Genomic DNA, 26,314 nt, shown 5'->3' on the forward strand with positions numbered 1-26,314 from the left:
CTTTTTCCAACTCTTTGCGAGGTTTATGATCAATTCTTAATCTACACGGGAAAATATAATCATCCCTTCTGTTGGCATCCCAGTGAGAGCAGACATTGTACAGTAAGTGTTTGTTTTATTATGTTAGTTGTTTGCACATCTTGTTCAGCACTTAGCAATATTCTGCTTATAGCCGTAGACCTGCTCAGTGGTTAGAGTGTCCGCCCGGAGATCGGTAGGTCGTGAGTTCAAACCCTGGCCGAGTCATACCAAAGACTATAAAAATGGGAGCCATTACCTCCCTGCTTGGCACTGTCATAACGGGGGTGGTTTTCGCAGCTTACTGCGAGGTTTGTTCTCCCAGGACGCAAACGGACTAGGTAGGAACTTCATTTAATCTTGACTCTCAAATAGGTACAAACAAAAAGGCGCGCAAGGCGAAGGCACAACTTAGCGCAGGAAACTAAAGCTAACACTTAGCATAAACTATGGACAGGGCAAAAACTCACTAACTGTGGCATGGACAAACAAAACTTACTTGGCAAGGCATGAAGCAAACAATCAATCGCATGACACAAGCAATGACGCCAGGCCGACTGACAGGCAAAGACAGGCTTGAATACTGGTCTCTTGATTAGAGACAGGTGTGTCCCGAACACAAGAGGCAGGTGAAAATCATAAGTAGTCATGGAAACTAAAACAAACAAGGGTGCAAAAAACAGGAACTATTGGAGTCTTAAAACTAACAGAAAATAACAGAAAATAACAAAAACATGATCCAGACCACAGATCATGACAGAGCCCCCCCTTAAGGACAGATTCCAGATGTCCAAAAAACAAAAACAAAAAACAAGTCTAATCTGTTTGGCACACAGCTTCTAAAACTTAGAGCTCATCCTCTGTATATTCAGGCTCAAAAAATATAAGGTTCTGGATCACCATTTGTCCCAAAGTAGTCTTTGTTGTTTGAGTAGTAAGTTTGTTGAAGAAAGCATTTTGCACCCCCCCACCCCTACTCTACGCTGCGACTATAAGTAGTATTATTTGTCTAAACAATTGTTGTAAGTACACCTCTGCATAATATTGTATCCTTACTAACAATAAAATAAAATAAAAAAACGACAACACAGAATAACATTGTTACTTAGCACACAATATTCAAAGTACATCAATTTCCCTGAAATTTCCCCAAAAATGTGATTTTGATTCAAACTATAAACATTTTTTTGGACCAACCTGAACCATTTGATACTGAAAAATAAAATCAATCAATAAAAATACATTCAAATTGATCAGCAACATTAACTCAGGAGCACAAAATAAAAAACACTTTAACCTACAAAAACAAAAATCATGCTCTTCAGGGGAAAATCCGGGAAAATCCCCTGAAGAGCAGGGAAACCTGCGAAACAGGCTTGCAGGGATGAAATAGCCCATATATGCTGATCTACATTTCTGCCAGTGGGTGCTCGGTGTGTGTATTAAAAAAAAAATAGACGTTCAGCGAAGTTAAGATCCCATATGATTTGTGGCTTTATTATTTTGTAAAACGGACCAAACTCACCACAAAATTAACTACAACAAGATTGATTTTTCAAAAATTATTTTAAAGATTGAAAGTTGATTCAATCCCACGTGGGTGCTCGGCATTGTCGGCGCCTATGAGTAGCCTCTGTGTTTTTTCCTGACCTAACGTATATAGAATATATATATATATATATATATTGTAAAGGTTGCCCTCTAGTGGGTTCCTCGGACCACCACACACTGCCACGAGAGCCCGGATCAGGGGTACAACACTGTTTTATTTTCATTAAATAATGCAAGGTTTTTGCTTTCCAGCAAAATGTCTTTTTTCTGCGTCTCTCTCTCTCTCTTTCTCTCTCTGGCTCCCACTCCAACTCCAACCATGTGTCTCGCTCCGGCTGCTGCTAATAAAGCCGACAGGTGATTAAGATAACAAGGCCCACCTGGGCCATCTACTCAACTGTTGCTGTCTTCGAGGCCAGTCCTGGCACACCCCGTTCCGCGGCAGGCCCGCAGGCCACGCCCCCCTCCACATATATATATTTTTGTCCCTCTCTTGCCCCCACAATTTTCCCCAGTCTTCTTTATTTTTTTCTTCTTTCCCTCCTGCTCCGATCCGGCCGTGCCAAACACTAAATATATCCAAAAATGTAATCAAGTCAAATACAAATAAGTCAACGAGATAAGTAATCCAAATTTTTCCTTAGTAAAATACATTTGTACAGCTGATACATCAACAATATCATTTGCCTGTGTGACATTTTTTTGAATATCTTTTTTTTACTTGTAGTTTGTGCACCCGATTTAGTGATACTCACAGTTAACAATAGGCAAAATGGCTTTTATAGTTTTTTTTTTCCCGCCTGAACTCTTCATCTATACCAAATACCTATTTTTGGAAACATTAATATGCCTTATACATGTTGTAATAATTGCTTTAGCCGTCATGTGACTTACCAGTTGTCATTGTTGATTTGGTCTCCAAATCCTGGCGTGTCAATCACCGTCAGCTTCATCTTCACCCCTTTCTCCTCAATCACTAAGCAGGAATGGACATAACGGGAATGCACATTACATGCAATATAATTCTGCATATATGCTTAATTCAAGAAACAGAATATCGTGAAATGTATCGCTAATATTGTCATATTTATCGGAATCACATGCGTCCTCTCATGGCTGTGAGGGCTATCACTTAAATCCATTGGCATGTTGAGTCAGCACTGAGGAATCTCCTTTCAGCGGAAGCAGGGGAGCAAACATCTGGTACCTGAATCATTAAGATGAACAATAAAGAGCCACATGCACTGTCTAGACCAGTGTTTTTCAACCACTGTGCCGCGGCACACTACTACAGTCTGGTGTGCCGTGGGAGATTATCTAATTTCACCTATTTGGGTTAAAAATATTTTTCGTAAACCAGTAATTATAGTCTGCAAATGATGTGTTGTTGTTGAGTGTCGGTGCTGTCTAGAGCTTGGCAGAGTAACCGTGTAATACTCTTCCATATCAGTAGGTGGCAGCCGGTAGCTAATTGCTTTGTTGATGTCAGAAACAGCAGGAGGCAGTGTGCAGGTAAAAAGGTGTCTAATGCTTAAACCAAAAATAAACAAAAGGTGAGGGCCCCTAAGAAAAGGCATTGAAGCTTAGGGAAGGCTATGCAGAACGAAAGTAAAACCGAACTGGCTACAAAGTAAACAAAAACAGAATGCTGGACGACAGCAAAGACTTACTGTGGAGCAAAGACGGCGTCCAACAATGTACATCCGAACATGACATGACAATCAACAATGTCCCCACAAAGAAGGCTTGAAAACAACTGAAATATTCTTGATTGCTAAAACAAAGTAGATGTGGGAAATATCGCTCAAAGGAAGACATGAAACTGCTACAGGAAAATACCAAAAAAAGAGGAAAAGCGCAAGACAAGAACTAAAACACTACACACAGGAAAACAGCAAAAAAGTCAAAATAAGTCAAGGTGTGATGTGACCAGTGTTGGGTTACTGTAACGCTGTTACTGTAACGCTGTTACTGTAACGCTGTTACTGTAACGCTGTTACTTTCGGCGGTAAATAGTAATCTAACGCGTTATTTTTTTATATTCAGTAACTCAGTTACCATTACTACATGATGCATTACTGCGTTATTTTACGTTATTTTTTATTGTAATATCGGCTAGAAACTGAGAAGATCTGAGTGTGTTTTACTGGAGCGCTGCGGAAGAGGCGACAAGGAAGAGGCGCGCCGCACGCTGCCTCTGTGTACGTGTGTGTGTATGTGTGTGTGTGGGAGGGGGCGTGTCTGTGTTTACTAACAAGACATGGGGAAGCCCGAAGCTGAGTTTCTTAACTTGGATATATTCTCACTACTTTTCTTTTGTCGACCACAAAGAAAAGAACATTTTAGTTAAATGTAAGTTGTGTCTCTGATCAAAGATCCTATCCTAGCAATTCAAATCTGCTGAAACAGCTACAAAAGCAACATGCTTCGACGAAGCTAGTAAAGAGAGACACACTTCACCTCCTAAGCAACAGCGGCTGGATTTTAACGAGGCACTGCACACTGAAGGTACACACACTCTGTCAATTTTCTTATATACTCTTTCCTTCTAGACTTCTAGAGTGTTTGGTTATCACATCACTCTAAATGTATAGACTATAAAGTTCACAAACATAAAGAGGGATGCTAGTGGGCATATTATCTCGAAACTAAAACTGGGGAAATGTGTAGAGTGTTCTGGGCTTCAGACATGATTTTATTTCAGCATTCCTTGAGAGAAAAAAACCGCCTGGTAAGGCTTTGTGTATGTAGTGTGTGCCTTCCTTGGTTTACAGCTATGTTGTTATTATGCTGTTTGCTACTTATGTATGTTATGTTGCAGCTATTTAAAATAGTTTTGTCAATTTGTTCTGGCCTGAAACAAATTGGCCCTTTGAAACATACCTTTTGTCTTTGTGTGGTGTATGTAGACCACATTGCTTAGCAGAGTTCAGTGATGCAAATGCATGTTAAGTTGTGTCTCGGATCAAAGATCCTATCCTAGCAATTCAAATCTGCTGAAACAGCTACAAAAGCAACATGCTTCGACGAAGCTAGTAAAGAGAGACACACTTCACCTCCTAAGCAACAGCGGCTGGATTTTAACGAGGCACTGCGCACTGAAGGTACACACTCTGTCAATTTTCTTATATACTCTTTCCTTCTAGACTTCTAGAGTGTTTGGTTATCACATCACTCTAAATGTATAGACTATAAAGTTCACAAACATAAAGAGGGATGCTAGTGGGCATATTATCTCGAAACTAAAACTGGAGAAATGTGTAGAGTGTTCTGGGCTTCAGACATGATTTTATTTCAGCATTCCTTGAGAGAAAAAAACGCCTGGTTAGGCTTTGTGTATGTAGTGTGTGCCTTCCTTGGTTTACAGCTATGTTGTTACTATGCTGTTTGTTACTTATGTATGTTATGTTGCAGCTATTTAAAATAGTTTTGTCAATTTGTTCTGGCCTGAAACAAATTGGCCCTTTGAAACATATCTTTGTCTTTGTGTGTTGTATGTAGACCACATTGCTTAGCAGAGTTCAGTGATGCAAAAGCATGTCAAGTTGATCAACACATTGTATTATTCTCCAGTGCAATAACAGTACTGAAATGAAGGCTAAAAGGGCATTAAAGGGGGCCTTGAAAAAAAAAAAATATATATATAAGTAACTAAATAGTTACTTTTCACAGTAACGCATTACTTTTTGGTGTAAGTAAATGAGTTAGTAACCGAGTTACTTTTGAAATAAAGTAACTAGTAACTGTAACTAGTTACTGGTTTTCAGTAACTAACCCAACACTGGATGTGACAGGTGGTGACAGTACACCTACTTTGAGACAAGAGCTATAGTGATGCATGCTTGGTTATGGTTTAAAGTCATATCCAACAATTGCGACAACGACTTTTTACTGTAAACCGAGTTTCGTTTTTTTAATGATTTCTGCTAGTGGTGTGCCTCTGCATTTTTTCAACGCAAAAAAATGTGCCTTGGCTCAAAAAAAAAGGTTGAAAAACACTGGTCTAGACTGTCCTACATGTCAGAAGTAGAGTGCAGAAAGTGTCTTCATTGGTGGAAACATCCAAAAAGGGTTTGCCTGAGATTGGCTGCCAAGCACCTGTGAATCACTCCTCTCTAGGAGCCGATGACATAAACAGCGTCTGTAAACTGCCATGGTGCTGTGTAATGTGTTGTCATGACCCATAGAGCTACACACACACCCGAATAAACTAAACCTGATGGACTTTACAGTTGCTGGAGGGTCACAATTGCGCAATCCCCCCTTCAATTTATAGGCGCTGGCCTCAAACTGAACTGACTTGGGAATGGTTACAGTCAAGACCTGCAGATATGTAATTGTAGATGTGGAGCTGGAGGGAAGTTTCCATCATTTAGACACACAAAGACAGGAGGATTTAGCCGCAGGTGAGAATAACATAAATGTCTTTTAAGTTGAAGCAGGGGTGGTAAACATAAGGTCACGTCCTCTGATTTATTTCAGTGTTCAACCTTTAAAAAACAAAACTGCAGTTATACGGGGGCGAAGCATCGCTTCCTCTGAGTCTTCTTTCATAAACTTGCTTCTGCTGCTAAAAGAAGTACAACAGCGCAAACCAGTGACGGGCAAGCTACTCGGAAAATGTAGTAAGCTAAGCTACTAGTTACTCTCCATTAAATGTAGCTAAGCTGGAGGGAAAGCTATCGCGAGCAAGCTGTAGGGCAAAAGTAGGTTAATACATCAAAGCCTCATATACAGTCGTGGTCAAAAGTTGACATACACTTGTAAAAAACATCATGTCATGGCTAGAGATGTCCGATAATGGCTTTTTTGCCGATATTCCGATATTGTCCAACTCTTAATTACCGATATCAACCGATACCGATGTATACAGTCGTGGAATTAACACATTATTATGCCTAATTTTGTTGTGATGCCCCGCTGGATGCATTAAACAATGTAACAAGGTTTTCCAAAATAAATCAACTCAAGTTATGGAAAAAAAAGTCTGCCATATTTATTATTGAAGTCACAAAGTGCATTATTTTTCTTTAACATGCCTCAAAACAGCAGCTTGGAATTTGGGACATGCTCTCCCTGAGAGGGCATGAGGAGGGTGAGGTGGGCGGGGTTGGGGAGGGGGGGAGGGGGGGTGTATATTGTAGCGTCCCGAAAGAGTTAGTGCTGCAAGGGGTTTCTGGGTATTTGTTGTGTTGTGTTTATGTTGTGTTACGGTGCGGATGTTCTCCTGAAATGTGTTTGTCATTCTTGTTCGGTGTGGGTTCACAGTGTGGCGCATATTTGTAACAGTGTTGAAGTTGTTTATACGGTCACCCTCAGTGTGACCTGTATGGCTGTTGACCAAGTATGAATTGCATTCTTTTGTGTGTGTGTGTGTGTCTAAGCCGCATATATTATGGGAAGGCGGTGCCTTTAAGGTTTATTGGCGCTCTGTACACAGCGGCGTTTTAAAAAGTCATACATTTTACTTTTTTGAAACCGATACCGATAATTTTTAAACCGATAATTTCCGATATTACATTTTAAAGCATTTATCGGCCGATGACATCGGCAGTCCGATATTATCAGACATCCCTAGTCATGGCTGTCTTGAGTTTCCAATCATTTCTACAACTCTTATTTTTTTGTGATGTAGTGATTGGAGCACATACTTGTTGGTCACAAAAAATATTCATGAAGTTTGCTTCTTTTATGAATTTATTATGGGTCTACTGAAAATGTGAGCAAATGTGCTGGGTCAAAAGTATACATACAGCAATGTTAATATTTGCTTACATGTCCCTTGGCAAGTTTCACTGCAATAAGACACTTTTGGTAGCAAGCAAGCGGTCGGGGGCTGGAGAGAAGCAACGAGGTCCGTGTCCAAGCAGGGGTCGAGGATCGAACTCAGGTAACATTTACATTGTTAATTCTACACTCTGGCTTCCCTTGCTCTCTCTCTGTGCCCGTGTCTTATGTCCTCTGTGTTCCCCGCAGTGTTTCCCGTGATCGAGCTGTGTGCCTCGACTTCCCTCTGGATTCTGGACTGCCTCCCTCGATCCTCGACCCCTGCTTGGACACGGACCTCGTTGCTTCTCTCCAGCCCCCGACCGTTTGCTTGCCCACGGACTGCCTTCTCGCCTTGCCCCTTTGCTCCGACGGAAGATTCATCCAACACACACTTACAACAAACTCCGGTAACGTTTACATTGTTCATTTCTACGCATCGACTTGCACCATGAACAGAATCGTGTAATCCGCACAGTCAAGGCTTTGAGGGGATCCGGTTTGGTGGCTGCAGGATTAGGTCTCTGCTTTTTGTAGATGATGTGGTCCTGATGGCTTCATCTGGCCAGGATCTTCAGCTCTCACTGGATCGGTTCGCAGCCGAGTGTGAAGCGACTGGGATGAGAATCAGCACCACCAAGTTGGAGTGCCATCTCCGGGTTGGGGAGGAGACCCTGCCCCAAGTGGAGGAGTTCAAGTACCTCTGGGTCTTGTTCACGAGGGAGGGAAGAGTGGATCGTGAGGTCGACAGGCGGATCGGTGCGGCGTCTTCAGTAATGCGGACGCTGTATCGATCCGTTGTGGTGAAGAAGAAGCTGAGCCGGAAGGCAAAGCTCTCAATTTACCGGTCGATCTACGTTCCCATCCTCACTTATGGTCATGAGATTTGGGTTGTGACCGAAAGGACAAGATCACGGGTACAAGCGGCCGAAATGAGTTTCCTCCGCCGGGTGGCGGGTCTCTCCCTTAGAGATAGGGTGAGAAGCTCTGTCATCCTGGAGGAGCTCAAAGTAAAGCCACTGCTTCTCCACATGGAGAGGAGCCAGTTGAGGTGGTTCGGGCATCTGGTCAGGATGCCACCCGAACGCCTCCCTAGGGAGGTGTTTAGGGCACGTCCGACCGGTAGGAGGCCACGGGGAAAACCTAGGACACGTTGGGAAGACTATGTCTCCCGGCTGGCCTGGGAACGCCTCGGGATCCCCCGGGAAGAGCTGGACGAAGTGGCTGGGGAGAGGGAAGTCTGGGCTTCCCTGCATAGGCTGCTGCCCCCGCGACCCGACCCTGGATAAGTGGAAGAAGATGGATGGATGGATGGACTTGCACCATTCACATTTAGTAGCATACACACTCCACCATTTCATCAACATGGAGTTCAATAAACCTACTGAACTGATCTCCTTCCCCCGTCATACGTGACGGAGTCAGCCGCAAATAAACACCCGAGGCTTGTTCCTTTCAAAAAGTGCAAAAAGTTGTCGAATATGTTTTTTGTGTAATCCGTTTGTCCATATAAAGTCAAACTTTGTAAGTTATGAAGTTATACAGATTATCCCATCACTCCATGACACTGTCAGGAGGAGGATAAAAGAGGGGAGACGTCGTCGCACACCTCAGTTTCATGACCATATCCAGGCTTCCCACCGCGTCGTTGACCTCCTCGACAGCCTGATATGTTATGGCTACATTTCTGCATGCCTGACACTTTCTTCACCAGTTTGTGTATATTTCAGCATGTGACCTGTAGCTCTCACATGCATTTACAGCCTCTAAGGACCATATAGGACAGGGGTGTCCAAACTTTTTCCACTGAGGGCCGCACACGGAAAAATTAAAGCATGCGGGGGCCATTTTGATATTTTTCATTTTCAAACCATAACAAAATATATGGATTTTTTAAATATATTTTACCTTTAGGGGTACCGGGGACCATAAATGGTCTCAGTCATTAAAATGTTAAAAATAAGTCAGATTATTTTTTTTTAAAATTATTTAACGCTTACAGTAAATCTCTATATCAACTTTAAGTTGATATAAAGTAATACAAATTAAAAAAAATGTTTTATGGCTTTTCTGTCAAAAACAACTTAGTTTTTTTTATAGTAAAACTGAAATACCGTAATTTCCGGACTATAAGCCGCTACTTTTCCCCCTCGTTCTGGTCCCTGCGGCTTATACAAGGGTGCGGCTTATTTACGGCCTGTTCTTCTCCGACACCGACGAAGAGGATTTCGGTGGTTTTAGTACGCAGGAGGAAGACGATGACACAATGATTAAAGACTGACTTTTCCTATACCGGTAGGCTGGTTATTTTGATAACGTACAGGCGAGCACTTTGTATTACTTTGCACCGTTGTATTATTTGTACTCTGCACGAATGCTGTTCGCCATGTCAAAGATGTGAAAGTTTGATTGAATGATTGAAAGATTTATTGTTAATAAATGGGACGCTTTGCGTTCCCAAACAGTCATCTCTGTCCCGACAATCCCCTCCGTGGTAGCAGGAACCCCTATATACTACGCTAATTACACATCAAAACCCTGCGGCTTATAGTCGGGTGCGGCTTATATATGGAGCAATCTGTATTTTCCCCTAATTTTAGCTGGTGCGGCTTATAGTCAGGTGCGGCTTATAGTCCGGAAATTACGGTATGCAGTATTTAGTAAATAGAGCCCTAAAAGATCAATAATGCAGGACACCATTGATTTTAATTCTTTCATATTTTTGAGTAATCACAGTGAAAAGATTAATAAAAAATCACTAAATATATTTGGGATCCAAAAGGTGCCCCACTCATAAAGTGATACATTTTTATTAGGTTTTTCTTTTACTTTCAACACTTAAGTTACGAGATCAACTTCAGATATATCTGTCCATTTTATGCTGGAACTATTATTTTGTTTGTTTTATGCGCTTTTTGTCAAAGAAAACTTTGATGTTTTTATATGGCAACTACACAATATATGCAATATTTACCACATAAAACATTTTAAAGTGAAATATTTGAAGTAATTGGAGCCCTGAAAATAATTCATTATAACATGGATTTTTTGTGTTTATTTTTATTTTTTGTTGAGTAATGGCAAAAAAAGAAAAACAAAGAAAGACAAAAGGGGAAAAAAACATGGCAGCTTTTGTGTCAACATTGCAACTTTTTCTCGTTCGATTTCACCTCATTCCACTTTTTTTAATGTTCTTTTTTATTTTTACAATAGTATTTCCAGAATGTGTGGCGGGCCGGTGAACAATTAGCTGCGGGCCGCACTTTGGACACCCCTGATATAGGAGATGTTTTTAGAAACAGACAAACACTATGACTGTGTGTGTGTGTGTGTGTGTGTGTGTGTGTGTGTGTGTGTGTGTGTGTGTGTGTGTGTGTGTGTGTGTGTGTGAGGGCACTCACTGTGGCTCACTGACTGCAGCTTGACTGTTTTGGAAATGTTCTCCTCATAGTTTGGTGTGCAGGACTTCCTGCTGACTTTAGACTTGAAAAGAGTGTTGACGAGTGTCGACTTCCCCAAACCACTCTGACCTGCGGAAACAACATAAATAACATTCTGGTTTTATTCATCCTAAAAGGCATCAATCAGTCTTCCAGTGTCTCATATCTTCATCCGAACAGAAAGTCAATCAGGTCAATTTTCTTCATCCAAACAATAAAACTAAGGGGAAAAAAAGTAGTTTAAATCTAAAGGTCTCATGTGTCGTCACCCTGATTTATGCTTCTACGATACAGGTCCCAATCTCAACGATCTGACCCACCACATCATTTAATGTGGCCCGCGAAAGCCTGGAAATAATATACGACAATGACAGTACTTTATCTGTCCTGACAAAATATGTTTGTTCTTTCCAGTAGAAGCATTTAAGTCCCATCTTAAAACTCATTTGTATACTCTAGCCTTTAAATAGACCCCCTTTTTAGACCAGTTGATCTGCCGTTTCTTTTCTTTTCTCCTCTGCCCCCCTCTCCCTTGTGGAGGGGGGGGCACAGGTCCGGTGGCCATGGATGAAGTGCTGGCTGTCCAGAGTCGGGACCCGGGGTGGACCACTCGCCTGTGCATCGGTTGGGGACATCTCCTTTGAGACACTTGTGATTTAGGGCTATATAAAAAAACATTGATTGATTGATTGATTTCCATGTTATGCAATGCAAAACAAGCATGGCATTGCATATCTTTTAAACTTTAATAATATCTAATAATGCAACAAATATAATACATTTCTTTCTTTCATAGTCCTTTTTATTGATTTTCACATTCACATTAACAAAACATTCCAAACCCTCTTCATCCCCTACCCCTGCTGTCACTCAAAACAAAAAACAAAACCAAAGTAAGAGTACAAAAGTGCCCAGATTAATTGATTTTTTTTCCAATATAAGGCACTTGAGTAAAGTAATTGAAAGCTGAAACACACTGCAGAAGCAGCATGACAAGGCCTGAGACGTCGGCAGTCATATTCAGGTACATGTCTAGGGCTATTCCTGCACTTGTGTAGAGGATTGGACAAAAAAAAAAATCAAAAAAGGTCTCCACACTTTAAAAAACTTGTTTTCAGAGCCCCGTAATGTGTGCCTTATTTTCTCCAGCTTCAGGTTTGACAGCATAGGCTGACCATATTGTGAAATCCCAAAAAGAGGACACATATATGCGTGCCAAGGCCGGGACGAGGTGAAAATGTGCCAATGATACTCCAACTTGCTTTATAAATAATATATTTATTTAAATAAAGCATTTTTTCAGCAGTGTTGGCGCTAGGAATTTTCAAAATGGGGTCCCAGGGACCCCATCAAGTCATAAAAATGGGGTCCCACAGTACATTTTTGGGGTCCCACTTTTTTGTAAGCGTTTTGAAAACAAATGACAAACGTATGCATTATCCTGTTATATCTCACATTCTATAGTGTTTTGGAAAAAGGTTGTCATAAACGTTACTTCATTCATTAAAAAAGAAAAAGAAAAAAAAGAAAACAAATGTGTATACATATGTAAATGTATTCAGTTATAAACATTCATTCACTTTCTTCTTTCCTTCATGGATCTAAACTTTACCGCTGCTGGTAGTTTTTTCTATGTTTTTATTGAATAAGTTGTAGGTGTATTTATTTCAGTATAAAAGTGTAAAAAGTGTTTTGCTTGGGTCATGAAATGATGATAATGGTGTGCCAGGGCATACATACATTTTATATTTAACGCTTAAATCTCTGGAGTCTACATCAACTTCACATCTATCCCTCATTTCTAAATGTTTTAGTTTTTTTTATGTTGTTTTTTTGTTTGTTTGTTTTCTGCCCTTTTTTGTCAAACAAAACTATGTTTTTAATGGCAAACACACCAAAAATATTTTTCTTAGTGGAATATTTGATGTGAAGTCATCGGAACCTTGGATAGGTCAATAATTCATAATAACTTTGATTTTGATTCAATATTATGTTTTGAGCAATGACAGTTTGAAAGAAAAAAAACAGTTTTGTTTTATTAGTCAACATTGCAACTTTTTCTAAATTACATTTCACCTTTAAGCTTTTTTATTTCACTTTTGTTATGTTTTTGTTTATTTTAATAGTATTTTTAGAATGTGCCGTGGGCCTTTAAAACATTAGCTGTGGGCCGCAAATGGCCTCCGGGGCACACTTTTGACACCCTTGCTATATATAATAAAAAATTAAATGTGATAAATCTATGGATAAAAAGCAGAGCCTGGCGACGCATGCGCGTTTATCATAACTCTCTCTCTCTCTCTCTGTCTCTGCCCCTCCCTCACCAATGCTGCTGCGTGCACAATTTGTTTTGTTTTTAACCCCTTCTTAACCCTGAACGTACATTGAAAATACACGCAACCCTAACTCAAAATGCCGGGCATTTGAGGCATTTAAGAAACTCCGCCCTGACAGCCCCGCAAAAGAGGACATGTCCGGGGAAAAGAGGACGTATGGTCAGTCTAGTACTGACTGAAAAACATGAACAATCATATTACAGTATCTGTAAAGTATTAGCCCACATTTAATGTTATGTTTGTACACAGCTAGCCAGACAGCATATGTACTGTAGTTGCAGTGTTTCCCATAAACTGCCAAGATACCTGTGGCGGTGGGGGCGTGGCTATGGGCGTGGTCACCATGGCATCATTGAGTAATTTGCATAATTTACCACAATGATAGGATTTTCTCTAAAAAGGCTCAAAAAATGTATACTTACTAATTAATAATAACGGTTTTGTTTTAAACGTCCATCCATCCATCCATTTTACAATATAATTACAACACTTTATGTACATATTTATATACAGATTTGAACAATAAGTTATTCACTGAAATATATTTATTAATTGTGGTTCTTACAAAAAATATATCTTATAAGATATAAAAGCTAAAATGTCTCTTCAAGCTCTGCCCCTTTTAATTAGTGCATACTAAATAATTTAACTTTAGCCTACTACTACAACCATATTATTTACCAGCAACATAAAGTGAAACAGAGGCAGAGGTGTCCTGCCACAGTCAGTAACAAATAAACAGAAAACAGTAGTGGTCAAATACAAATAAGGCAACAAGAGAAGTATAATACACTTCTCTTTTGTAAAGTAAATCTGAACAGCCTATATGGGCATCTACATCAACTATATGATTTACCTGAGAAGCTGGACAGGACAAAAAAATAAAAAATAAATAAATAAATAAATAAATAAAAATAAAATCTATTTGTGGCGGACGTAATTCTTTCGTGGCGGGCCGCCACAAATAAATGAATGTGTGGGAAACACTGAGTTGTAAATGATAAATGGGTTATACTTGTATAGCGCTTATCTACCTTCTAGGTACTCAAAGCGCTTTGACACTATTTCCACATTCATCCATTCACACACACATTCACACACTGATGGCGGGAGCTGCCATGCAAGGCGCTAACCAGCAGCCATCAGGAGCAAGGGTGAAGTGTCTTGCCCAAGGACACAACGGACATGACTAGGATGGTAGAAGGTGGGGATTGAACCCCAGTAACCAGCAACCCTCCGATTGCTGGCACGGCCACTCTACCAACTTCGCCACGCCGCCCCTCCATCTCTCCTCCATCGGTGTAGGTTAATAACACACATGACGTGCTGCATGTATCATGATCAATATTAAAGTGACTCACTCGATGGACAGTTCTCTGTCTGGTCCAGCTGGCCGGGGACGTTTCCTGTTGATTTGGGGTAAGCACTCCATTTATGTTGAAATAGCTTGGCTCCAAGCTCCATATTTATAACGTCTGCTCCTACGTCTCACTCTTCCTTCGTGCTCGCTTCTATAAGCAGCAGTGTACTTAGCTTCAATAGTATATGGTTGTAAATCCTCATTTGTCCAAAAATTGTTGTTTTTGATGTCTGTCACCAAGTCTGCCATGTTTAGAAAACACACTCGTGTTTGATTCCGGAAGTAGGAACATGTTGCCAGAAGTCAGACGTGCGCTGCTATGGAAACAGAAATCAATGCGTGGAAGAAATCAGTCCCGGAAATGATTATAAAGCTCAAAATACTGTAAATATTGTACATATTACTTGTCTGTTACTACATTATATATAGACTTGCAGTGTGTATATAAAACGTTGCTGGAGGGTTTTAAAGTTGTTTTAGAGGGCTTTGAAGGCTACAACAGGGACTCCCAATTGCCGCATCTTTCAAGCGTTTTTTCATCATCTTTAAAATCATTTTTAAAAAGACGTGTGTGTTCTTGTCTCTCACAGTGATTGTGAAAGATAGGCAAAATTCTCTAAAAAGTGCGGTTCCCCTTTAAGTTGGCAAAGACAGTGATGAGCAGAGAGAGAGAGGAGGCGAGGGAAGAGCCACATTCATACTTGGCTAGTTTTTCTTGAATTAAAACTTGTTTCTCACCTTCTTCATCAAAGTACTGACACCTGCAACTTTGTTTGGCCCCATGTGACGTATTTTGCAGTCTCTGAAAAATGGACTAGTTTGGCTGTATGGTAACTAAGACGGTATACGAAAACCAAAGCAACATTTTTAGCAAAAAACCAAACCTAGGTAGCACTTGTGGAGAATGCATATATGTTTAAGAGTACTTTCTTTATTCATAGTCATGTTTGAAGCAGCTAGTGTTTTTTCATTTGTACTCTTTCTATTTTTTAATTTTATGTCCGCAAGTAAACTGTGTGTGTTACCTTGAAGGCTTGCAATGTAGGAGTTGGAGTTCTCCCTTATATCTTATCTGCAGTAGAACAATGAGCCTGTATTCCTTTCTGGGGGGACTGCTTTCCGATTCAAGAAGTAGTTTCTTTCCGTTTTGAATGTTAGACCAATTCGAGAAGCCGGTATGAATGTATTGGTCTGGGCTGGTCTCCTGAAGATTCAGTAAAACTCGATAATATTCCTATTCTGTCTCGATGGTCCTTCTTACTCTGCATATATGTCATCTGAAAGAAGTTGGGATTGACCAGTGACTTTAAATCCCTGGTAGGGAGGACTGGTCAGACGCAACACACTGTATATCAAAAAAGTATCAAAAAAGTGTGGTTTTATCTCAGTAAAATGAACAATTGCACGTAGTATTATGGAGGAATCCATTCACGACCATTTCAATGACAGAAAGGTGAAACCAAACGTAATAAAACTAAGTCAGCACTCACCGACGACCATGACGTTGAGCTCAAAGCCGGCCTTCATGGTCTTGCGTCTCATCTGGTCCAGCACGGCCTCAATGCCCACATAGCCAAATAAGTCGCTGCTGTGGATGAAGCTCATCTGCAGGCCCGGCACCACCTCCGTCTTCACCTCCGTCTCCAGCTCCACCTCCTTCTTCATCTCTCCTTCCTCCATTCCTTTCTCCCTCTGCTTCTCCTCCCCCTCAGCGTGGACCTCCACGCCATTTGTTTCTTCTTCTTTGATTGAATCCTTGGTGTCCGAGCTCTCCACTTGTTCTTCGCTCTTCTCCTCAGCGGCTTGCTCTTCTCCCATGATGCCTCTCTCCTCCTCTCTCTCCTCCATCGGTGTAGGTCTGTCCGTGTTCAGCGCTTCAGTGTTTCCTACGGGTCAAAACACACAGATTGAAAATGAATTTTGTGTTTCAAATGTATTTTCTGACGGGCAAAATGGCCAAATTGTATGATCAAAACATGAGGCAGTGTTTAGTCGAGCTGCACCTCTGAAGCTGCAATCTTTTTACAAACTTTATTACTCAAAATGACTTGATATAGTCTGTATGAAGCCTCTCATGGAAGTGTGTCACTTCAGTATTATTGCTAATAAACTGCAGAAAAAAGTACTTTCTGGACTATAAGCCGCCACTTTTTTCCCCACGCTTTGGACCCCACAAAGCTCCAAAAACCACGTTAAACCCAGATTCCAATCTAACAAAAGTCTTAACTCATTCTCCTTCTATGCCACATCAATATGGAATGCACTCCCAACAGGTGTAAAAGAAAGGGCATCTCTATCCTCCTTCAAAACTACTACAACCCTTGGCTAACACCCTCCCCGGATTGTAAATAATCAAATGTAAATACTTGTTCTTATGCTTTCTGAACTCACTATGTTCTCTGCTCGCTGTACAAACCCCGTTTCCATATGAGTTGGGAAATTGTGTTCGATGTACACTACCGTTCAAAAGTTTGGGGTCACATTGAAATGTCCTTATTTTTGAAGGAAAAGCACTGTACTTTTCAATGAAGATAACTTCAAACTAGTCTTAACTTGAAAGAAATACACTCTATACATTGCTAATGTGGTAAATGACTATTCTAGCTGCAAATGTCTGCTTTTTGGTGCAATATCTACATAGGTGTATAGAGGCCCATTTCCAGCAACTATCACTCCAGTGTTCTAATGGTACAATGTGTTTGCTCATTGGCTCAGAAGGCTAATTGATGATTAGAAAACCCTTGTGCAATCATGTTCACACATCTGAAAACAGTTTAGCTCGTTACAGAAGCTACAAAACTGACCTTCCTTTGAGCAGATTGAGTTTCTGGAGCATCACATTTGTGGGGTCAATTAAACGCTCAAAATGGCCAGAAAAAGAGAACTTTCATCTGAAACTCGACAGTCTATTCTTGTTCTTAGAAATGAAGGCTATTCCACAAAATTGTTTGGGTGACCCCAAACTTTTGAACGGTAGTGTATATATAAACGGAATACAATGATTTGCAAATCATTTTCAACCCATATTCAGTTGAATATGCTACAAAGACAACATATTTGATGTTCAAACTGATAAACATTTTTTTTGTTTCGCAAATAATCATTAACTTTAGAATTCGATGCCAGCAACACGTGACAAAAAAGTTGGGAAAGGTGGCAATAAATACTGATAAAGTTGAGGAATGCTCATCAAACACTTATTTGGAACATCCCACAGGTGTGCAGGCAAATTGGGAACAGGTGGGTGCCATGATTGGGTATAAAAGTAGATTCCATGAAATGCTCAGTCATTCACAAACAAGGATGGGGCGAGGGTCACCACTTTGTCAACAAATGCGTGAGCAAATTGTTGAACGGTTTAAGAAAAACCTTTCTCAACCAGCTATTGCAAGGAATTTAGGGATTTCACCATCTACGATCCGTAATATCATCAAAGGGTTCAGAGAATCTGGAGAAATCACTGCACGTAAGCAGCTAAGCCTGTGACCTTCCATCCCTCAGGCTGTACTGCATCAACAAGCGACATCAGTGTGTAAAGGATATCACCACATGGACTCAGGAACACTTCAGAAACCCACTGTCAGTAACTACAGTTGGTCGCTACATCTGTACGTGCAAGTTAAAACTCTCCTATGCAAGGCGAAAACCGTTTATCAACAACACCCAGAAACGCCGTCGGCTTTGCTGGGCCTGAGCTCATCTAAGATGGGCTGATACAAAGTGGAAAAGTGTTCTGTGGTCTGACGAGTCCACATTTCGAATTGTTTTTGGAAACCGTGGACGTCGTGTCCTCCGGACCAAAGAGGAAAAGAACCATCCGGATTGTTATAGGCGCAAAGTGTAAAAGCCAGCATGTGTGATGGTATGGGGGTGTATTAGTGCCCAAGACATGGGTAACTTACACATCTGTGAAGGCGCCATTGTCACAAAAAACATTCATGGAGTTTGGTTCCTTTATGAATTTATTATGGGTCTACCACAGAACTTTCCTCCAGAAGGTCTTATCTTTGTCCGTGTGATGTCAGACGAAACAAAAATAGAGCTGTTTGGCCACAATACCCAGCAATATGTTTGGAGTAGAAAAGGTCAGGCCTTTATTCCCAGGAACACCATGCATACCGTCAAGCATGGTGGTGGTGGATGGCTACCAAAAGTGTCTTATTGCAGTGAAACTTGCCAAGGGACATGTAAGCAAATATTAACATTGCTGTATGTATACTTTTGACCCAGCACATTTGCTCACATTTTCAGTAGACTCATAATAAATTCATAAAAGAAGCAAACTTCATGAATGTTTTTTGTGACCAACAAGTATGGGCTCCAATCACTACATCACAAAAAAACAAGAGTTGTAGAAATTATTGCAAACTCAAGACAGCCATGACATTATGTTCTTTACAAGTGTATGTAAACCAGGGGTGTCCAAACTTTTTCCACTGAGGGCCGCACACTGACGAATCAAAGCAAGCGGGGGCCATTTTGATATTTTTTTATTTTAAAAACCAATACAATATATGTATAACAAATATACATTCAGGCCTCCACTCAAGCTTGATCCTGGGGACCCCAAAGGGTTTTGGTGAAAAAAATATTAAAAATGTGTCATTATTCAGTATTATTATTTTTATTATTATTCAAGTTTTAAATCTCTAGATCAGGGGTGTCAAACGTACGGCCCGCGGGCCGGATCAGGCCCACGAACAGGTTTTATGCGGCCCGCGGGATGAGTTTGCGAAATTTTGGAATGAAAGAAACTGCTCTTCTAAATGTGTCCACTAGATGTCGCAATAGCAATTCTTTGTATAATTTTAGATGATGCTACATATGTAAAACAAAAACAAAAAAAACACATGATCTTAGTGCACCAGTTGAGAAAAATGAGTAAACTACATAAAAAACATCCTGTAATTTGATTTTGATATTTTTTTATCTTAATAGATTGAAAATTACACCTATGAGTTGACTGATGAACATTATCCCATCATTTATTCAGAAAGTATAAGTAACGACAAATAAAGATAGAATACTATTAACTGCAACATGTATGTGTAAAAAAAAACATCAACATTATGATTTGTTCATTTTCAGAATGTGCTTGTTCTATTTTTAAACAAAAAAAAAAATCTGAAGTTGTCTTTATTTTTAAGTTATCGTGCCGTGATTTTACCAGTCCGGCCCACCTGGGAGTAGATTTTTCTCCATGTGGCCCCCGATCTAAAATGAGTTTGACACCCCTGCTCTAGATCAACATTAGGTCTATCTGTCAATATAACGTTTTTAAAGATTTAAATTGTATGCTCTTTTTGTCAAACAAAACCCTGTTTTTTGATGGAAAAAACACAAAATATGCAATATTTTCACCCAATAATTTTTTTTAAGTGGAATATTTGAGATTATATAATAATTTGAGCCTTAAAAAGGTCAATAACTCATAACACCATTGATTTTAATTCATTATTATTTTTTTGAGCAATGACACTTAAAAACAAATCACACTAAAATTATTGGGGATCCAAAAGGGTCCTACTCATTAAAGTGTTAAAAAAATTAATTATACATTTTTTTTTACTGTTTACTTTTAACACAATAATCTCGAGATCAACTTCAGATCCATCCGTCAATTATACGTTTTATTGTTGTTTATGTTTTTTGTTTGTTCGTTTTAGGCCTTTCTTTTAAAAAAAAAAAAACAGCTCAGTTTTTTATATGGCAAACACAAAATATGCTACATTTTCCACAAAAAATATCTCAAAGTGGAATATTTAACGTGACGTAATTGGAGCCTTTTGAATAGGTCAATAATTCATGACATTCATTTTGATTCATTATTATTTTTTAAAGAAAGAAACATCCTGCATGGCAGCTTTGTGTTATTACAGTAAACATTGCAACACATTCTTTGTTTGCTCCTTTATACCACTTTTTACGTTTTCAAAATGTTTCAATCGTATTTTTAAAATGTGCCGTGGGGCCGTTAAAAAATGGCCCCCAGGCCGCACTTTGGACACCCCTGATGTAAATTTCTGACCAGGACTGTATAATGTAAAGACACAGACTTCTAGGTTCACCTGACCAGTGAAGTGTCACAAGTGTGTGTGTACAGTCCGTCTATCGTCTGGTGTGTGACGTAAGAGGATTGAAACTAGAGTGTAAAAGTGTGTGTGTTTACATCTACTCTCAGCTCCAAATGTGATACGGTCATCTGAAACCCGCTTGACTGAAGAATAAGTGCGAGAATGACTTATGTACGACTCTGAAGTGGTCCCACAACCATTGTTCTCAGTCAGAGGAGAGGAAAGACGACGGTGCTCGTCTGCATCGTTTAATCGGCTAAAAATAACCAAGTGTAAAACCATTGGAACACAAGATAATCCTCATGAGCGGAGACAGAGCAGGAGTAGGACACAGTTAAGTCTGGCTTTCTTTAAATCCAAACACTCCACTCAAGGCTTGACTCATTCCGTCTTAGAACAAATCTGGGATGGAAATGTACAAACTTAGCATTGTGCAGTGTGAGCTTTACAAAAACATCCATTTTGAGGACAATCAAAAGTGACTTCAGACGCACGCTGCAAAAAGTCAGTGTTCATAAACAAGAGAAATTAAAGCTGCAAGCAGCGTTGGACGGGACCGACTTTGACGGCACATAAAATCCAAACCGGAGCAGTAATTCAAACTCTTTCATCAACTTTTAATCAGAAGGGTTCAATCTCTCTCCTGTGCTAGTTTGAAGCCGACACGACAAACGCGCTCAGAGGAGATAATGTTTGAAAAAAGTTGACTGTTTTGACCCAACTTTTAATTTGAAGGGGGAATTGCAAACTTCCTGTTGGTTTTTGCTGGGGGTTGTCAATATATGAAATGTAGGTCTACGTGAGACCTACATAGAGGTTTTTGTTTCATGTCTCTACGACATTCCTACTGGAAGTTACTGTCAGTTTTGTCTGTTTTCTTCCTAGGGGGCGCTAGAGCGCAATTTTGAGTTTTGGGGTTTGGTTTTTTTGATTAGATCGCAATTTTCGCCAGTCTTGATATGTGTGTCCAATTTGGTGAGTTTTGAAGCATGTTAAGGGGGTCAAATTACAGCTCAAAGAGGCAAAGGTGACTGTTTTTACTAAACTTTTGTATTGAAGGGGGAATTGCCAACTTCCTGTTGATTTTTGCTGAAGGATGTCAGCGTATGAAATCTAGGTCTAAGTGAGACCTACATAGAGGTTTTTGTTTCATGTCTTTACGACATTCCTACTGGAAGTTACAGGCAGTTTTGTCTGTTTTCTTCCTAGGAGCAGTTTTGTCTGTTTTCTTCCTAGGGGGCGCTAGAGCGCAATTTTGAGTTTTGGGGTTTGGTTTTTTGATTAGATCGCAATTTTCGCCAGTCCTGATGTGTGTGTTCAATTTGGTGAGTTTTGAAGCATGTTAAGGGGGTCAAATTACAGCTCAAAGAGGCAAAGGTGACTGTTTTTACTAAACTTTTGTTTTGAAGGGGGAATTGGCAACTTCCTGTTGATTTTTGCTGAAGGATGTCAGCGTATGAAATCTAGGTCTAAGTGAGACCTACATAGAGGTTTTTGTTGCATGTCTCTACGACATTCCTACTGGAAGTCACAGGCAGTTTTGTCTGTGTTTTCTTCCCAGGAGCAATTTTGTCTGTTTTCTTCCTAGGGGGCGCTAGAGCGCAATTTTGAGTTTTGGGGTTTGTTTTTTTGATTAGATCGCAATTTTCGCCAGTCTTGATATGTGTGTCCAATTTGGTGAGTTTTGAAGCATGTTAAGGGGGTCAAATTACAGCTCAAGGAGGCAAAGGTGACTGTTTTTACTAAACTTTTGTTTTGAAGGGGGAATTGCGAACTTCCTGTTGATTTTTGCTGAAGGATGTTAGCGTATGAAATCTAGGTCTAAGTGAGACCTACATAGAGGTTTTTGTTTCATGTCTCTACGACATTCCTACTGGAAGTTACAGGCAGTTTTGTCTGTTTTCTTCCTAGGAGCAGTTTTGTCTGTGTTTTCTCCCTAGGGGGCGCTAGAGCGCAATTTTGAGTTTTGGGGTTTGGTTTTTTGATTAGATTGCAATTTTCGCCAGTCCTGATGTGTGTGTCCAATTTGGTGAGTTTTGAAGCATGTTAAGGGGGTCAAATTACAGCTCAAAGAGGCAAAGGTGACTGTTTTTACTAAACTTTTGTTTTGAAGGGGGAATTGGCAACTTCCTGTTGATTTTTGCTGAAGGATGTCAGCATATGAAATCTAGGTCTAAGTGGCACCTACATAGAGGTTTTTGTTGCATGTCTCTACGACATTCCTACTCGAAGTTACAGGCAGTTTTGTCTGTGTTTTCTTCCCAGGAGCAGTTTTGTCTGTTTTCTTCCTAGGGGGCGCTAGAGCGCAATTTTGAGTTTTGGGGTTTGGTTTTTTGATTAGATCGCAATTTTCGCCAGTCCTGATGTGTGTGTCCAATTTGGTGAGTTTTGAAGCATGTTAAGGGGGTCAAATTACAGCTCAAAGAGGCAAAGGTGACTGTTTTTACTAAACTTTTGTTTTGAAGGGGGAATTGGCAACTTCCTGTTGATTTTTGCTGAAGGATGTCAGCGTATGAAATCTAGGTCTAAGTGAGACCTACATAGAGGTTTTTGTTGCATGTCTCTACGACATTCCTACTGGAAGTCACAAGCAGTTTTGTCTGTGTTTTCTTCCTAGGAGCAATTTTGTCTGTTTTCTTCCTAGGGGGCGCTAGAGCGCAATTTTGAGTTTTGGGGTTTGGTTTTTTGATTAGATCGCAATTTTCGCCAGTCCTGATATGTGTGTCCAATTTGGTGAGTTTTGAAGCATGTTAAGGGGGTCAAATTACAGCTCAAGGAGGCAAAGGTGACTGTTTTTACTAAACTTTTGTTTTGAAGGGGGAATTGGCAACTTCCTGTTGATTTTTGCTGAAGGATGTCAGCGTATGAAATCTAGGTCTAAGTGAGACCTACATAGAGGTTTTTGTTTCATGTCTCTACGACATTCCTACTGGAAGTTACAGGCAGTTTTGTCTGTTTTCTTCCTAGGAGCAGTTTTGTCTGTGTTTTCTCCCTAGGGGGCGCTAGAGCGCAATTTTGAGTTTTGGGGTTTGGTTTTTTGATTAGATTGCAATTTTCGCCAGTCCTGATGTGTGTGTCCAATTTGGTGAGTTTTGAAGCATGTTAAGGGGGTCAAATTACAGCTCAAAGAGGCAAAGGTGACTGTTTTTACTAAACTTTTGTTTTGAAGGGGGAATTGCCAACTTCCTGTTGATTTTTGCTGAAGGATGTCAGCGTATGAAATCTAGGTCTAAGTGAGACCTACATAGAGGTTTTTGTTTCATGTCTCTACGACATTCCTACTGGAAGTTACAGGCAGTTTTGTCTGTGTTTTCTTCCTAGGAGCAGTTTTGTCTGTTTTCTTCCTAGGGGGCGCTAGAGCGCAATTTTGAGTTTTGGGGTTTGGTTTTTTGATTAGATCGCAATTTTCGCCAGTCCTGATATGTGTGGCCAATTTGGTGAGTTTTGAAGCATGTTAAGGGGGTCAAATTACAGCTCAAAGAGGCAAAGGTGACTGTTTTTACCAAACTTTTGTTTTGAAGGGGGAATTTCCAACTTCCTGTTGATTTTTGCTGAAGGATGTCAGCGTATGAAATCTAGGTCTAAGTGAGACCTACATAGAGGTATTTGTTTCATGTCTCTACGACATTCCTACTGGAAGTTACAGGCAGTTTTGTCTGTGTTTTCTTCCTAGGAGCAGTTTTGTCTGTGTTTTCTCCCTAGGGGGCGCTAGAGCGCAATTTTGAGTTTTGGGGTTTGGTTTTTTGATTAGATCGCAATTTTCGCCAGTCCTGATGTGTGTGTCCAATTTGGTGAGTTTTGAAGCATGTTAAGGGGGTCAAATTACAGCTCAAAGAGGCAAAGGTGACTGTTTTTACTAAACTTTTGTTTTGAAGGGGGAATTGGCAACTTCCTGTTAATTTTTGCTGAAGGATTTCAGCGTATGAAATCTAGGTCTAAGTGAGACCTACATAGAGGTTTTTGTTTCATGTCTCCACGACATTCCTACTGGAAGTTACAGGCAGTTTTGTTTGTGTTTTCTTCCCAGGAGCAGTTTTGTCTGTTTTCTTCCTAGGGGGCGCTAGAGCGCAATTTTGAGTTTTGGGGTTTGGTTTTTTGATTAGATCGCAATTTTCGCCAGTCCTGATGTGTGTGTCCAATTTGGTGAGTTTTGAAGCATGTTAAGGGGGTCAAATTACAGCTCAAAGAGGCAAAGGTGACTGTTTTTACTAAACTTTTGTTTTGAAGGGGGAATTGGCAACTTCCTGTTGATTTTTGCTGAAGGATGTCAGCGTATGCAATCTAGGTCTAAGTGAGACCTACATAGAGGTTTTTGTTTCATGTCTCTACGACATTCCTACTGGAAGTTACAGGCAGTTTTGTCTGTTTTCTTCCCAGGAGCAGTTTTGTTTGTTTTCTTCCTAGGGGGCGCTAGAGCGCAATTTTGAGTTTTGGGGTTTGGTTTTTTGATTAGATCGCAATTTTCGCCAGTCCTGATGTGTGTGTCCAATTTGGTGAGTTTTGAAGCATGTTAAGGGGGTCAAATTACAGCTCAAAGAGGCAAAGGTGACTGTTTTTACTAAACTTTTGTTTTGAAGGGAGAATTGGCAACTTCCTGTTGATTTTTGCTGAAGGATTTCAGCGTATGAAATCTAGGTCTAAGTGAGACCTACATAGAGGTTTTTGTTTCATGTCTCTACGACATTCCTACTGGGAGTTACAGGCAGTTTTGTCTGTGTTTTCTTCCTAGGAGCAGTTTTGTCTGTGTTTTCTTCCTAGGGGGCGCTAGAGCGCAATTTTGAGTTTTGGGGTTTGGTTTTTTGATTAGATCGCAATTTTCGCCAGTCCTGATATGTGTGTCCAATTTGGTGAGTTTTGAAGCATGTTAAGGGGGTCAAATTACAGCTCAAAGAGGCAAAGGTGACCCCCCGCGACCCCGAAAGGGACAAGCGGTAGAAAATGGATGGATGGATTAAAACAGATGACAGCCAAATGGACTTTGCTGTTTTATTTTCAATGAAACAATAGAAAATACGTACTCGTATAGTAGTACAGTTGTTATTAGTGAGAATATACTTATTTTAAGGTATTTTTGGGTTCATTGAGGTTAGCTAATTTGACTTGTTTTGGAAAGTCTTGACAAGCCAAATTTTCTTGTTCTATTGGCAGATAATTTTGCTTAGTTCAAATAAAATACCCCTCTTTTTTGTATTTTTTTTCTTCTTGTTTTTGAACACTGACTTTTTGCAGTGTATGGTCTAAAAATGCATTTTTCCATGGATAACATGACATCATCGCGCCAAGTGCGTGCTCTTTCAGTCAATTAGTGCGCATATATCCATATATAACTTTTTTTAATTGTAATTTTGAAGAATTTACCTGAATGTGCATGAACTATTCATGTTCAAAATAGTTTGAAATGTTAAATGTTTAAATATTAACTGTCAGTTTACTGTACTGTGCCAACTGTACTACTATATGAGTACCTATTTTCTATTGTTTCATTGAAAATAAAACAGCAAAGTCCATTTGGCTGTCATCTGTTTTAATTATGAGACACAATTGTGTCAAAGTCATGATGTTTTTCATGCTTGACATAAGAAATGATTACTTTAAAAAAGTAGTTTTATACTTGTGAGTGTTGATGACACAGCTTTGCAACAGTTGATATTCTAGTTTCAAGCATGTTTTACTCAATATAGGTCATCAAATCTCAGCAACAAGCTGTAATATCTTACTGAGATCATTTAGAACCAAAACACTTAAAACAAGTAAAACACTCTAACATAA

At 40.0% G+C, this 26,314-nt stretch overlaps 1 protein-coding gene across 2 annotated transcripts in view; it reads right to left on the bottom strand.

Annotated features, from left to right (window-relative positions):
• Window positions 1-26,314, bottom strand: part of septin12 (septin 12) — a 197,523-nt gene that overhangs the window by 19,710 nt on the left and 151,499 nt on the right. For both annotated transcript variants that reach the window (XM_062036323.1, XM_062036324.1), the window contains 3 exons: window positions 15,962-16,357; window positions 10,737-10,865; window positions 2,464-2,545 (listed from right to left, as the gene is read on the bottom strand). In XM_062036323.1, coding sequence (XP_061892307.1) covers window positions 2,464-2,545; window positions 10,737-10,865; window positions 15,962-16,357 — 607 coding nt within the window. The remainder of the gene's footprint in view (window positions 1-2,463; window positions 2,546-10,736; window positions 10,866-15,961; window positions 16,358-26,314) is intronic.

Source organism: Entelurus aequoreus, linkage group LG25 (assembly GCF_033978785.1).
Source record: "Entelurus aequoreus isolate RoL-2023_Sb linkage group LG25, RoL_Eaeq_v1.1, whole genome shotgun sequence".
NCBI lineage: Eukaryota > Metazoa > Chordata > Actinopteri > Syngnathiformes > Syngnathidae > Entelurus > Entelurus aequoreus.